Raw genomic sequence first — 16,089 nt, 5'->3', positions numbered from 1 at the left:
ACAGAAACAACCACAAGTATAGGGAATGATCACCAACTGCTGATTATCTATCATATAATTAATTAATTACTCCTATACTAAAGACCATGGGATATACAAACAAGTTTAGATGTGACACTTATCACTAGGAAGTTGCAATCTAATCAGGGATATAAAAAATAAGTGTGCAGACATTAAACACACATAGACACACAACACACAATCAAGGAATTATGGGACAAATGAAAAGGAAAGTGCTATGAAAGTAAAAACAGAAGGTAATAAACAATCAAATGGTCTGGAAATATAGCCAAAGAGGATTTGAGTTCTGGAGTTATTTTTAAAGAATGGGTAATATTTTCCCCAATAAAGAAAATGGAGAGAACATTTTATTATAGTTGAAAAAATGGTAATATAGGAAGTAAGCACGATATTATTACTGCATAATGAGTAGATCAATTTGGCTGGAATGATAAATACATGTAGGGAAACAGTAAAAGGGAAGACTGAAAGAAAGAAAAGGAAAAACTATAGGGTCATAAGTGTCAGACTAAGAGATTTGAATTATAAACCTCATCTAGATATAGCACAACTTTTACAGGTTTTTAGTAGGGCAGTAACAACAAAGTAGTTTCAGAAATACTTAGTCAGCAGTAGTATATATACTATATACTCAAAAGGTGACAAATTTAGAGCAGCAATGTTACAACAGTTTAAGGATAAGGTGTTAAGGATTTATCCTAACATGTTGATGGTGGAAAGGAAAAAGAAAAATTTAAGTAATATTATGAATAAAGAAGTTATAGACCTTGATGACTAAATGAAATAAAATCATACACAGTTATGAGCCTTAGGGAACAGAAGAATATTACTATGCATTATAGACACATGGAAATTGTTTTAAAAGCCAGCTTGGCTTGTAAATATCCAGCAGCTAACAATGAACAAGTGATGAGAGATACAAAGTTTAGTCTCTAGTGTTTATAATAGACTAAAGGCTCAGTGCATGAATTTGTGCGCTGTCAGGGCCGGTCATGGGAGGTTGGCTGTAGGAGCGCAGTGACCACCAGGAGGCAGTTTCTGCATTGAGCATCTGCCCCCAGTGGTCTGTGCACATTATTAGCAATCAATCAATCATTTGGTTGGTTGGTCACTTAGGCTTTTTTATATATATGATAAGTATGGTAAAGCAATTCAATGAATGAAACAGTTAGTTCAGAATCTATCCTGAGAGCTTCCAGAAAAAAACATCTTGATTTAGAAGATAATTAACACCTGGGTGGTATTAATTACAGCTTTGAAGTATATACTGCTCTGGTAAAAAACTTTTTGCATCTATATTCTGAAAGCAATGATAAAAGATAAAGCTCTTAGGATAAAGTCAGCTGAACTCAAACTATTTTAAAAATATAAACAAATATACATAAATTGTGTTGATGTCAAAGCCACTGCTGAAGGGTGGGAGGCTTTGTTCAGAGAACAAAAAGAAAAAAAACTGTCCATAAATATTGGATATTAAGTGCAATATGAATAAACACATTGCCTACAAAGAAAAAGAAAATTTTGTATAAGATTTTTAATTAAGAGAATGATCTTTTCACTAAGGCTAATCTTAAAAACTAAAACTTTCAGATTCTGCCATGGGTCACTTTTTAAAATGGAAATATATAGCTTTTTTTGAAGCTTTTACTTCCTATTTGGCCTAAGTACATGGGTTTGATAGAGTGAAGAAACGGTCAAGAAAGTGAAGATAGTAATGCCACGAAGTAGAATCCCCTGGACAACCTGGCTTGGCTCATAACAGTGTCAGTTCTGCCTCTGAATCTTGATGACATGGATTTATTCAGAATAAAAGATTAACTTCCGGCTTTTACTAACAGCAGCATAATTTAGGATTAGAAATCCTCCTTACTTTCACTCTGTTTGAAAAAGATTAGGTATTACAGGAAAGTGAGTAAATAAAACTTTACTAAACAGTCATTTAAATATACTATGACAAATTCTAGAAACATTTCCATGTGTGTTGTGTGTATAAAAGATATACAATAGCTCTCCATTTCTTAGACTTTTTAATAACCCATGGAGAGTTTTATGCAAAGGAAATTTGTAATTAAAAAAAAATGGTAATGACAGATTTAAAGTAATTTAAATAATGTTTCTGTGTTTCTCTAAGTAAGACCAAAGAGAATCTGTGGGATATATCATATTGCCCCTCAGTGCCCAAATAATACGTAAAATAATTGTGTTGTTTTCTTTAGAAATTTAAAGAAAGATTCAAAAACCTCAAGAGAAGAGAAAACTGCACACTCACCAGTCGGTCTCTGTCATTCTGGAGTGATGACATAGCCTTTTTTAAACTCTGCACTTCAGCTGGGCTGGTTGCAGGCTGGGCTGCAGCCCTCTGCTTCCCTTCCTCTGTCTTGCGGAATCTTTCCAATTCATCCAACAGGTGATCTCTCTCATTCTGTAGACTGACTACGGCCTTGGAAAAGGACTGCACTTGGTTGTAAGATACTTCTAGTTGTGAGGACAAGTGAAGTAGTTGTTCATCTTTGGACATAAGCTGTTGGTTAAGTTTCTCAAGGTGAAGCAAGCTGTCATCCTCAGTGGAATTCACTGGAAAGGCAGGTTTAGAAACAAGTACATCTCTCTCTCTGCTTAAGAGTCCTTGTTCTTTTATCTGCGCTAATTCTTTCAGACTGGCATCATATTTCCTTTTCAGTTCATCAAGCTCTTCATTGGCACGGTCTCTACTATTTTGTAGGGAACTCATAGACCCTCCAAAAGATTGGATTTGTGCTGTGAGATCTTTATTTTCTTTGGTGACCATGAGTAATTTCTGTTCCATCTCTATTAGATCTCTTGCTAGCTCTGCCACCCTCTCTTCTGCTGTTTCAGTCTCATTCCGCATTATTCCTGCATCATGATGAAGATGCTTTAATTTTTTCTTCATTTCATTTTCAATTTCACCTACTTTCTTGGCAGCTTCCATCTGAACATGAACCAATTCCTCTTCCAGTTCTGTAATTTTATTTTGACAGGAGGAAAGAGTGGTATTTAATCTCTGTACCTCTTCTTCTTTTACTTTTAGTTGGGCCTGTAATAGTCCTAAAGTGCCGCCTTCTTGCAAGGCTGTCAATTCTCTGTTTAGTTGGGCTATAAATACTTTCAAGCTCTCAACCTCTTTAGATAAACCTTGATTCTCCTCCTGTAGGGCAACAGAGGACCTTTGCAGTTCTTCCTTTGCTTTCTCAGACTCCTTTAGTTTTTCTTCTAATTTAGCATACTCATTTTTCAGCTTCTTATTCTGCTGAACTTGAGCTTCAATGAGTTGTTTTTGCTGGTAGTCTTTTCTTGATATCACTTGGTTCAGGTCTTCTCTGTATTGGATCAGTTCTGCATCTAGCTTGGCATTTTCAGAATTAAGATCATCCATATGACTTCTCAAGCTTCGCATTTCTTCCTTAAGCTTATTATTCTCAGCAGCAGCCTCTTGGATGAGCTGGTCTTTTTCTAAGATTACAGAGAGATGTCGCTCTTCCAGCTTTTGGTAGTCAAATACTATGCGGTCTCTGTCGTCCTGGAGAGAAGACATAGATTTAACGAAGGAATTCAACTGAGCCTTCCGCTGTATGTTTTCCTTTTTGATAGTCTTCAGTGTTTTAATCAGCTGGTTGGTTTTGATAACAGCTTTTTGGTTTTCTTCTTCTAAGACAATATTCTCCTCTTCCTCCTGGGTCAGCAGCTTTTCCAATTCTTTAATTTCTTTATCATACTGCTGATGCAGTTCAGCAACAGCTTCTTCGATTGCCTGTTCCTTTGCAGAAAGCAGGCTTATAATCTTCTGCTCTTTCATGTTTATTTCTTCATGCAGCCTACTGGTCAATTGTCTGGAGGCTTGGAGATCAGTCTCTAGCTGTTCATAACTGAACTTACAGTTTTGTATATCAGCCTCTTGCTGCTTTATGATTCCTTCCAAATTTTCTTTATTTTCCTTACAGTTTTCTAAAGAATTATTTAAATCAGTCCACTGGTCTCTGAGAATCTTAAGTTCTGATTCTAATTTAGCTAATTCATTCTGAGAATTGTGGTACAGATGCCGAGTCTCTTCCAACTGGGACAGAAGTTCTTTGTTTTCCCCTTGCAGAGTATCCCGGACCTTCTGTTGAAGTTGTATCTCTGTCTGGGCCTTGGACTCCCAAATCTGCCTGTCATGTTCAAGTCTAGAAGAAAAAGAAAAAAGGTCATAAATTAAAGGTTTTTGATGACTAAAAAATACATATGACAACATATACTCAGATCTGTAAATGAGTATTCATAATTGAAGGTGTTCATCATTTTAATGCAAAGATATTAGTTCTATCAATACTAAGTACTCTGTATTATGGTATTAAAGGTATATTGCACCACATAATTCAGGTATCTATACTAATAAAAGAGAAAAATGCAAATTGACACCGTGCCTTCACAACGTTCAACAGAGTGAGCATGCAAATTAACCTGATAAAAGATGGCAGGTTAATTTGCACACATAAGGACTGAGCAGCCAGGGGGCAGGGTGGGACATAGGCATTCCACACCGCCCCAGCCACTCCAGGCCTGTGGCCAGCATGGGAAGGAGGAAAGGCAGCACCAGGCCAGAGCAAAGGCAGAAAGATGGCTCTGGGATAGAGCAAAGGTGGTGCCAGCAGCCAGGAGAAGGAAAGCCCATTCTTGCATGAATCTTCGTGCATTGGGCCTCTAGTTTAAATTATAAACTCCAGCCTAGCCAGCATGATTCAATGGTTGAGCGTTGACCTATAAAGCAGGAGGTCAAAGTCTGATTCCCAATCAGGGCACGTGCCAGGTTGTGGGCTCAATCCCCAGTGGGGAGGCAGTCAATCAATGATTCTCTCTCATTGTTGATATTTCTCTCTCTCCCTTTCCCTTCCTCTCTGAAATCAATACAAATATATTTTAAAAGCACACATTTAAATTATAAACTCCAAAGTATGTTGCTTATTTAGTGACATTGTTTTAGACATTGTAGAAAGTAATACTTTCTACTATTTTAGTTTACTTTGCTCTAGAAAAGCTAATGGCTAACCCCTTTAAAAAAAAAAAAAAAAAACTCTTTGCGAGAGACAATTAGAAAAAAGATACTATTAAAAGTGGAGTAGTATGAAGAGTGGGGGATATTATTAGTTCTTGAATTTGAAAAGTGATATAAAATTAGAGTTTGAAGAAAATGACTGTAATAAACATGTAGTATGAACTGATGTGGAATATGAGGAAGAGAAAAGAGAGTATCATATAATTGGGAAACTAAGGCAATGATTTGGGAGTACTGTGGTATAAATCCAGAGTAGTGGAAATAGATATGAATGAAAGGGAGAAATATAGGTGATCGCTCAATAAAAAGATGGGAAGAGAAGCAGACAGACATGAATTTTTCATATTAATACAGTTGTAGCACAAAGGCAGGAGAGGGGGGGGGGGAGAGAAATTTAAGCCAAAATCAGTCCCATATTTAGTCTTTAATTACATTTGGAAGAGAAAAAAATAATAATTTACCTGGAAATGTTGATCTTTAATTCCTCCATATGGATGGACATCTGCCTAAGTTGATCCTTTAGAACACTGCAATTCTCCTCTTTGAGTCTAATTTCTTCTTCTTTAGTTTGAATAGCATCACTGAACCTCATCTCCCATTTCTTAGCTTCATCTATTACCCTGTCACGATCATCCTGGAGGGAAGACATGCTCTTAGTGAAAGCTGCAAGTTGGGCCACAGTACTATCCAAGTTTTCCTGAAGTTGTTTTACTTCCTTGTCTTTCTTATTCAAAGTAATCTGAATTTCTCCAAATGTCTCTTCCAAGTGGCCTTTTTCTCTACTCAGAGCATCCAGTTTCTCTTGCATATTCCTCTTCTCTTTCCGATGTTTCTCTTCTACCTGTTCCAGTTTTCTCTCAAGGTCTTCATCCTTTTGTTTCATTTGGCTTTTAACTGATTCTTTATTTGATTGAAGTTCCTTTTTCAACTTGAGATTGTCTGCTAGGACCCTTGCTGCTTCACTTTGAGTGTCATCTAGCAGTACTCTGAAGCTAGCTAATTCTGTTTCTGCCTTCTTGCGGAGTTCCTTGGCTTGAGCCAAATTTTCTTTGGTTATTTCCAAATCTTTTTGGGATTCGGTTTGAACAAATTCTAGGGCCTTAACAGTTCGCTCCAGAGCACTAATTTTCTCCTGGTACCTGATGCAGTCCTTCTGAAGCTGTTTTACTTCTTGATGTTTTTCTTTTAACAGTTCCTGAAGTTCCTTAGTATGACTTTTATTGCTAGGTCCTTTCTGAGCACCTTGTATTTTCTCCAAATATTCTCTTCGGATTTCTGATTCCACCTGAGTTTTCTCCTTGACTAACTGCTGTTTTTCTTCTTCCAATTCACTCACACACTTTTTAAGGTTCTGCATTTCCGATTCTAGTTGGTCATTTTTCATTTGGGCATCTGTAACGTCCTGATAATAATTCCCAATGGTTCCGTTAAGTTCTGCTAATTGATTCATAAGCCTCTCTTCCAAATCATCTTTTTCTTCTTCTGCTGTCTCTTTGAGTTTGGTAACTCTGTCAAGTTGTTCTTGAATTTGCTGATTTAAAAGGTTTATTTTGGTTACTTCTTCTTGAAGCACTTTTAGTTCACCATCCTTTGCTGATATTTGAATCAGTAAAGAATTTTTCTCATTTTCTAAAGTCTGGTTAAATTCTTTTTCTTTTTGTTCCTCCTCCTCCAATTCAGCAATTCTTTCTTTGAGCTGATCAATCTGCTGTAGGTAGTTATTAATTTCATCATGTGAGCTGACATTCTCACTTGTATCAGGTTTGGCACTAGTATCTGGTAGAATGGATTCTGAATAATCAGGCCTTGTACTCTTACTTGAAGAGTTTTCCTCATTAGCCTCACCTGGGACAGACTGGCTTTCCTCTTCAATGATATGCATCTGGTTATCAGGTTTCTCAGGAGCCTCTAGAATAACTTCATTATGTTCTATCTTGCGCTTTAAATTTTGAATTTCTTCATTTAGACAGTCTTTCTCAGTCATTAAAGCCTCAAACTCCTTGGAAAGGGTTTCATAGTCTGTTTTGACCATTTCTAGTTCCTCCTTCATGTTGGAATTGGAAGAAAAAAGTGCTTCCATACAATCTTTAGATGTACCTCCTGCAGGTTGTGCCTCTGCTCGAAGTCGGTCATTCTCTTCTTCCAATTCTAGGATCTTTTGCTGTTTAGATTTAGCAAATTTCCTCATCTTTTCTTTCATTTCTTCCATTTCCTGTAGCGCTTCCTGCAACTGCTTTTCCAGCTCTTTCTTGTTTGATTCTATGTTTCTTAGCCTGCCATATAGCTCTTGTTTTTCTTGCCTTACAGTTTCCACCACATGCTGAATCCTTTCTGCCTCGTTACTAACATTCTCATAGGACTGCAGAAGAATTTCATATTCTTTTTGTAACTCTTTGTATTTCTCTTGCCACTCAGTGCTTTCTGCAATATTAGAACATTTCAAAGATTCAATTTCCTTCATTAGGTTTTCTTTGTCTTCAGAAAGACCCTCCAAAGCTAATTTTAGACTTTCACAAGAACCATTGAGACTTTGATTTTCCATTAAAGATCTGTCCATTTCAGCAATAAGTTTGTCTCTTTCTTCCTGAAGAAGAGCTAACTTTCCTAAGGATGTATCTTTTTCTTGGTTTTGAGCAGAAACTCGGTTTTCTAAATCTGTCAGAGACTTAGTGAGATGTTCAATGGTATCTTTCGCCAAAGACAACTCCTCTTGGAGACCTTTGTTTTCTTTTAGTGCTTCTTTTCGGGAAATGAGGGCAGCTTGCAGTTTCCTATGTATTTGTTGTTTTGCTTTACTTTCTTCTCCAGTCTCTTCTGATTTTTGTTTCATTTCACAAAGTTCCACCTGTAAATGCTTTAGCCTTTCATCATGTTCTTTGGCTTGCATTTCTAGCTGTGTATGCAGAGCCTTAATTAAGTCCTCTTGTTCTATTATCTCTGTCTGTACTTTAGTAAGAGCTGTTTCTTTCTCATTAAGCTGTCCAGAAAGGTATCTAACTTCTTCTTCCTTTTTGCTTATGAGTTCTTGCAATTCATCTAGTTGAGGCTGTAATTCTCTTAAATGTTCTAATCCAGCAATTTCTAGTTGAGTGCTTTCTAATTCCTGTTTTAGGCTTTCAGTGTGGCCTTCAGCTTCATGGGATGCTGTTTTCAGAGTTTGGATTTCAAGACACTGTTTATTTATCTGCTCTTGTAGTTGAAATACCTCTTCTGATTTTTTAGTAAGTTCTCTTGTTGTAGAACTAACCCTGAATTCTAACTCCTCTTTCTCAGTCTCTATTTCTTTGAGCTGGGTCTTGATTTGGGCAACAGAAGTATTGTCTTGTAGAGCATTTGCATTTCCAGGATGAGGCCAGTCTCGGCACAAGTCAGATTCTAAAGTGGGTTCAGCAGGTTGCTGCACAATGGCTTTGGATGAATATTCTTCTAAACCTTGAGTGGGAGAGCCTGGTTCCAGCTGGTCAGTGCCTGGGAGTTTTCGGTCTACCGATTCCCTTGTTTGAATCTGGAGTTGCTTTAGCTGATCTTTAATGATCTCATTTTCTTTACTTTGCTCATCAAACTGTTCTTGCAAGCGATTATAGTCATCTTTCTGTTGCTTTAGTTCCTCCTTAAGATGTCTTTCTTTCTCCTGTGCCTTTTTAAGAATCACCTTGCGAGAGGTTAACACTTCCTGTAGCTTTTTTTGAAGTTGTTCCTTTTCTTTTTCAAGATTCAATAACTTCGCTTCCAGTTGTGGTTTCCGGTGTTCTCCACTTCCTACACTAGGTGGACTACTCACAACTGTTTCTTTTACAGGTTCTGCCGAGCCTCCATCACCTGCATCCTTTTTACCTGTGGTTAACTTTTGGATTGTTGCTTGGTTCTCAATGATTTCTGCTTGGAGCAAATCTATTTGGTTTATCTTATCTTGGAAGTTCTGATTCATCTGTTTGATCAGACCCTGTAACTCTTCTTCAACTGCTGCCTTTTCTTCCAAATCCTTCCTTAAATGCTCTAGTTCTAATTCTTTCTCAGATATTGTCTGTCTTAAAGAAACTTCTATTTCTTGGCACTTAGAAATAAAACATTTTTCTGAGTCTTCTTTATTTTCTTTATCTTTCTCTATTTCTCTCCTCTCGTTCTCATTGAATGGGACTTCTTTCCTAGATTCATCTTTCACTTTGGCCAATTCCTCTTCCAATCTACTGACTTTTTGTAGAAGTTCCTTTCTGTTAATAAGAGCTGCCTGGAGCTTTCTCTTTCTCTGCTCACTTTCTCTCTTTACAAGTTCTAATTCGTGCTGAAGTTCTTCTTTACTTACTAACCCTGCTGGGCTCAACTCATCAAAAGGCTGCTTAAGACCAGAAACAACTTCTTTCTCTTCTAATTGCTCTTTTTTTGCCTCTTCAGCTCTAGATAATAAATTCAGCTGTTCTTTAAGAGTCTTAATTTCAATCCCAAGAGAAAACTTCTCTTCATTAAGCTGAACCATTTTCTCAGTCATACTAAAACTGATTTCTGTCACTTGCTGGTCCTTCTCTTCAATGGTTTGTTGGAGAGTTTCTACATCTCTCTTTTTCTCCAGTAAGAGTTGATCCATTTTTGCTATTTCAAGTTCCTTCTGCAAAAGAGCATGTGAAAGTTCTTCCATCTTATTTGTGATATCCCTCAGACGTTCTGCCCCCTCAACCACCTCACATTCCTTCTTCTGTAGCTGGCTCTCTAGGCTTTCTATCAGTGTTTTCTGCTCAGAAAACTGAAGCTGTACATCATCCAGTTCATTCTGTAAAAGTTTAATCTTTACATCTTTAGATTTAGCTTCTATGCTGAGACTGTGGATTTGTTCAGTAAGCAAGTTGTTATGAGTTAGACTTTCATAGTCCAGGCTTCGTTGCCTTTCTGTTTCTGCAAGGTTCACTTCCAGTTGTTTTACCTGAGCCCTCAGCTCTGTTACTACACTCAGTTCCTTCACCTGAGAGAGAAGCTGGTCTCTTTCTTCAGACAAAGCAGTGAGTGCACTGTTGGAGTCTTCAGCATTTTTCTTAAACTCCTCAACCAACTGAGTTAAATTGCTTATTTCCTTAGCTTTCTCATCTAAATTTTTCCCATATGTTTCTTCTGCTTTATGAAAGCTAACGTTGAGCTCCAAAATTTGGCTTTTTAGTGTTTCCATTTCATACTGATACTGACAAATGCCTGGTACAGCACAATGGGAATTATCAACATCAATCTGTTTTATTGATTTAAATTCTATTCCAGTGTCATTTAAGGAGATTTCCTCAAATATTCTATTTGGATATTCAGAGCTTATCTCTTTTTTCTCAATTGCTGGAAGATTGCTCTCTTTATTTGACATTGGGGGAAAATTTTGTCCTGTATCTTCAAGTAATATTTCCATTGCAACTGAAGGCTTTCCTTCACTTTCTATCTGTTTCAATTCTTTCTGGTCAAGGACCTCAGGGTCCCCCTCAGCCCCTTTGCCCTGGAGCTGCAATTTAAGAAATGCAATCTCCTCTTGAGCTTCTTTCATTTCCAACAGTAAAACTGACAGTTCTTTATATTTCTGAGAAAATGTGTTCTCTAGGACATCTTGTCCACTTTCCTCAGCAGAAGAGTTGCTCTTGTTGAGTCTGGTAATATCAACTATACTGACCTATTTTTAAAATACAAAAACAGAAAAAGCTTCAATCAAATGGTTTATAAGAAATAGTTTAATTAATAAATGGCATTTTGTGCATTTTCCAAAACCTGAAACCTTTTAGTCCAAACCTTCTTCCTTTCATTAAACTGCTAAATACTTTTTTAAATCAGTATTTATTTTCCAAGTTGGACTCCTGAAGCACCCTCTCATTTCTGCACTGAGGTGAAGCAATATTCATAAGGCCTAAGAAAAGCTGGAACTTATTTTCTAGATATTTCTTATTGGGAAACTATTTGTTCAAATTAAAATACCTACTTGCTTCCCCCAAGAAGTGCTTAAAAATTAAAAGGGAAGCATGAACTATATAACATTTTTGTTTTATCCTATACCAAGAAGAAAATCCTGGAATTCATTTTCTAAACCCAAAATGAGCTATTAATAGAAAAGTGTATTTTCAACCGAGTACAGCAAGTCCTCATGATATTGATAGATTCTTGGAACTGTGGCAAAACTATGTATAATGAAACCAATTTTACCATTGATTAATTGATATAAATAAGAGTTAAGTTCCTGTGGCATCTTATCAACATTATAATGAGACAACTTTGAATGAAATGACATTATTTGAGGGCTTGCTATAGATTGAGATAAATGATCAGGATCAAATAATCAAAAATGAGTCTTGCTGGAGCTTACGTATGAAATTATGGACTTGTTTGGCAAAATAGGGATTATTGTTATTAAAAAGACTAGAGTCCCTCAGCCTGGCCTGTGGGGATCAGGCCAAAACTGGCTCTCCAGAATCACCCAAGGGGTCCCAGATTGTGAGAGGGTGGTTCTCGGGTGACACACCCCAGAATCGGGCTCCTTCCTCTCTGGTTCCAGGTGTGTCACCTAAGAAATATAGCTGCCAAGTAACCGCAGCTTGGCAGCTCCTGCATTGAGCATCTGCCCCCTGGTGGTCAGTATGCATCATAGCTATAGGTCAGAGCATCTGCCCCCTGGTGGTCATTGCATGTCATAGCTACCAGCCAGTTGGCTGGTTGGCCAGTTGCTTAGACCAGCGTTTTTCAACCGCTCTTCCGCGGCACATGTTGCCTGGTGTGCCGTAGGTGCAGACAAGACAAGAATTTTATAATTTTTCACTATTTTGTTTACTTAATATTTCATAATAAAGTAATTATAAAATACTTTCTTTGTGTTTATTTGATTCCTATTCAAGAGAATTACTTTATATATAGTCAATATAGGCACAGAGTTAAATTTTTTAACATTTTCTAATGGTGGTGTGCCTCGTGATTTTTTTCATGAAACAAGTGTGCCTTTGCCCAAAAAAGGTTGAAAAACACTGGCTTAGGCTTTTTTATATATATATATATATATATATATATATATATATATATATAACACAATTATATATATATATATATATATATATATATATATATATATATTGTGTTAAACTGCTAATCCATATAAATTACTTCTATAATTGTTTTTTAGAAAAACAAAATCAGTGAAATCTCATAGTAAATTTAATTAGTATTTTTATTAAATGAGTTTGGGAACAGTATACCTATATAATAAAAGCCTAATATGCTAAGATTCTGGTCGTCCATTCAACTAATCAAAGCATAATATGCTAATGATATGCTAAGGCCACTCAACTGTGCACTGACCACCAGGAAGCAGACAGTAGACTGGTTGACCAATTGCTATGACGTGCACTGATCGCCAGGGATAGATGCTCTAACCGGTAGTTTAGCTTGCTGCTGGGGTCCGGCCAATCAGGACTGAGCTAGATGGACCAGACACGCTCTGGAGCCCTCCCATGGTTCCTCAATGGCTGGCCAAACTCCTGCATCCCTCCCCAGCCCCGACTGTGCACTGGTGGGGTCCCTTGGCCTGGCCTGTGCCCTCTCGTAATCCAGGACCCCTCGAGGCATGTCAAAAAGCCAGTTTCGGCCCGACAACAGAACAACCAATTCTTATGAAGTGCATTGACTACAAGGGGGCAGATGCTCACTGCAGGAGCTGCCCCCTGGTGCCAGTGTGCTCCCACAGGGGGAGCACTGCAGCCAGATGCCAGGCTCACAGCTGGTGAGCACAGCAGCAGTGGTGGGAGCCTCTCCAACTTCCATAGCAGTTTTAAGAATGTCCAACTGCTGGCTTAGGGAGCCGGCCTAAGGTGTCAGTCGGACATCTCCTGAGGGCTTCCAGACTGCAAGACAGCACAGGCCCGGCTGAGGGACACCCTCCAAGTGAAAAAATTTTGTGCACCGGGCCTCTAGTGTATAATAAAATCTCCACCTTTGTCAATAACACCTTTTCCTTCCAGCAAAAAAAATTCCAATTTGATAGAAAATTGTCAAACAATGAAGTAGTCAAGAGTACAAGTTCTGCAGCCTGACTGTCCAAGTTCATATCTTAGTTCTGCCAACTACTAACAGAAACTGGCACATAGTAAGTATTCAGTGAATATTAGCTTTAATCTTGGTATCATTCTCAGCCACTAAGAATAAAATTCATTATTTTAGAATTATTTATTATTCTATGAAAAGTAATCTCATCAGTTTTCATAAGCATTATTTTTAATCATTTAAAACTTCACTTTCTGTATTATTCACAGTCACATTTCTAGAGACCCAAACCAGAAGTAGTATTTGGAACAGGAAAAAATGTTCCTATGTAATATCTTCATGTCACATTCCTATTTTTCCATCCATATAAACATTAAAGATCTGATATGATCAAGGCATCATGCCTGCCAGAAGACTTTAATAAAACAAACTCATTTTTTGTTCTCTCTCTTACCCTAAGTATTCTTATTTCCTCTTTTCAATCTATCTGTCATGTTATCTGCTGCTCCCTATATCTACAGTTTAATTAACTTTTTGACTCCAGTAAAAAAAAATCAATGTCATCCCATAACGAAAAGGCAAGGAACCAGAGAATTTAACTGTTTCTAGCCACTCTCACTTTTTCTCCTAATACTAGTCTGCCTCTTTCAGCCACACTTACACTTTCCTACTCACCCTCTCCTATCCCAAGGGATTATCATATTCACCCTTTCTTTTGAAATTTCTGTGTGCCTTTTTATCTTTCTTTTCCATTGTTCCCTATCTGTTCTCCATTTGGGTTGCTTTGTTTTTCTTTCTTTTCTTCTTAACAGATTCCCATCTGTCTTATCTGTTCTTTTTTGAGCTAAATTATCTTGTTCTCACTACCATTACTAAGCATCTTAAAACATTAAGCATCCCCTGGCCAAACAAAATTTATATTTACTCTGTCAGTATTCATATAATGCTACAATTTTCAAAATTTAATTCCTTTTGACAATTTGGTGAACAAAGCACCACTTGTCCCATGAAAAGGCATTGACTATAATTGTGGTGGTTAATTTTATTGCCATCTTGGCTAGGTCAAACTTGGTCAAATATTACTCTAGATCACATGTGTCAAACACAAGGCCTGCGGGCCAAATCCGTCCCGCCAGGCCTTGTAATGTGGCCCGCACCGCGCTGTCATCACTGCACTTCGCTGCGTTTCCATCACAATGACAGTTTATGACTGTTCAGTAAACCATTCAGCCCGCGATTTAGGCTGGATTTTAGATTTTGGCCCCTTCTCTGATTGAGTTCGACACCCCTACTCTAGATGCTTCTATGAAAATATTTTTGGATTAGATTAACACTTAAATCAGTAGACTTTGATTAAAGCATACTATCCTCTATAATGTAGGTGGGCCTCACCCAATCAGTTAAAGGCCTTAAAACCCATCCCCTAAAAAAAAAAGTGGGAATTCTGTCAGCAGATTGCCTTTGGATTTGAACTGCAACTCTTCTCTGGGTCTCCAGCCTGCTGTCCTAACCTGTATATTCTGAATTTACCAGCCTCCACAACTGCGTAAGTTAATTCCGTAAAATAAATCAATCTCTCTCTCTCTCTCTCTCTCTCTCTCTCTCTCTCTCTCCCCAATTACACACACACACACATACACACACACACATTTCCTATTAGTTCTGTTTCTCTGGAGAACTCTAATACAATAAGCAAGCAGACACTTCTGTTAAGAAGTTACATTATTCCTAATGGATTGTATCATGTATGGCTCAGAGCAATTGTTCAATAAATATGTTTTGAATGAACAGAAGAAAAAAAAAAAGAAGTTACATTATTTCTCAAGGTCATTTACAACTCTATCATTGACTTATTGATTGGAAAAACATAGCTAATGAAACACCTGTTAACAATAAACTTAAATCAACAGAATATTAAGGAATCACACATTTATTATAGTAATTTTCAGATTATAAAAAGCAACATCATCCAAAAATACCTTTTAAATATAATCCGAAGTGAAACTGTGCTAACTGATTGGGGTGGGGTGGGGTGGGGTGGAGGGGGAAAGGGGTGAGCTAGAGAGTTTATCTGAGCACTTTACTGAGAAACTGTTTTCAGATGGGCAAAGAAGTTGAGATAAATGATAACCCATTATAAGAAATGGGTTATCAAATCTTTTTATTTGTTCAGAACAAAATATTCAGAAACAAAATATTCAGAAACAAATGAGGAAATAATAATCACTGAATTTCTTAAACAGATCTAACTTTCGAGGTAATGTAATTCTCTGTCAACATTAGAAAATTGCAGAAATGTTTAGGTTTGAAACTAAATCCTTGTGATCTAGTTAACATTTTGGTTATTTTAAGAATCAATCACTTACCTCACTGATTTTTCTATCTGCCTCTCCAGTTTTATTCTGAGCCTCCAGGAGAGTAATCAGAGAAGATAGTTTTTCTGAAAGTCACAAAATAAATATTCTTAGACAGGCGTCTTCAAACTACGGCCCTCGGGCCACATGTGGCCCGCAGAGGAGTCTGATCCGGCCCGCCAGGTTTTTTGGGCAGTGGGCGCAGCCGAGGTGTTACAGTAGGAATTAGTAGTTCATATAGTCCGGCCCTCCAGCTCTCTGAGGGACCGTGATCTGGCCCCCACTTTAAAAAGTTTGAGGACCCCTGCCTTAGAAGATATAGGTAAAGTGTTTAGAAACCCAAATGTATGAGGCTATGTGAGATGCATGAAATAATCAAGAGGAAAGAAACAGAAAAAAAGTAGTTTGAGAGAGAAAAGGCTTACTAAAAAGAAATGGCAAGAAAAGAGCAGGTATAAGCTAGAAATGGCAACTAGATTAGTGCCTGACAAATAAAAATTTGCTGAATGAACATTCATGAAATAAATAAATTTAAGTCATACAATATGTTCAGACACTTCATAAGATTACTTGAGAAGAATGTAAAGGATGAGGTGAGCGGAACATGATGCATAAAACAAAGGTAACCTATAAGACCAGATGGGAAAACTAATACAAAAAAATCCTTTTTTTCCCCTTTGT

General features: G+C 37.4%; 1 protein-coding gene across 3 annotated transcripts in view; it reads right to left on the bottom strand.

Moving 5' to 3' along the window:
- The window catches only part of GOLGB1 (golgin B1), an 84,327-nt gene that overhangs the window by 22,555 nt on the left and 45,683 nt on the right, over positions 1 to 16,089 (bottom strand). For all 3 annotated transcript variants that reach the window (XM_045583955.1, XM_045583956.1, XM_045583957.1), the window contains 3 exons: positions 15,421 to 15,494; positions 5,533 to 10,706; positions 2,291 to 4,202 (listed from right to left, as the gene is read on the bottom strand). In XM_045583955.1, coding sequence (XP_045439911.1) covers positions 2,291 to 4,202; positions 5,533 to 10,706; positions 15,421 to 15,494 — 7,160 coding nt within the window. The remainder of the gene's footprint in view (positions 1 to 2,290; positions 4,203 to 5,532; positions 10,707 to 15,420; positions 15,495 to 16,089) is intronic.

The sequence above is a fragment of the Pipistrellus kuhlii genome, unplaced genomic scaffold, assembly GCF_014108245.1.
Source record: "Pipistrellus kuhlii isolate mPipKuh1 unplaced genomic scaffold, mPipKuh1.p scaffold_m20_p_2, whole genome shotgun sequence".
Classification (NCBI taxonomy): Eukaryota; Metazoa; Chordata; class Mammalia; order Chiroptera; family Vespertilionidae; genus Pipistrellus; species Pipistrellus kuhlii.
The sequence above is the reverse complement of the archived record's forward strand: the minus strand, read 5'-3'. Positions and strand labels throughout refer to the sequence as shown.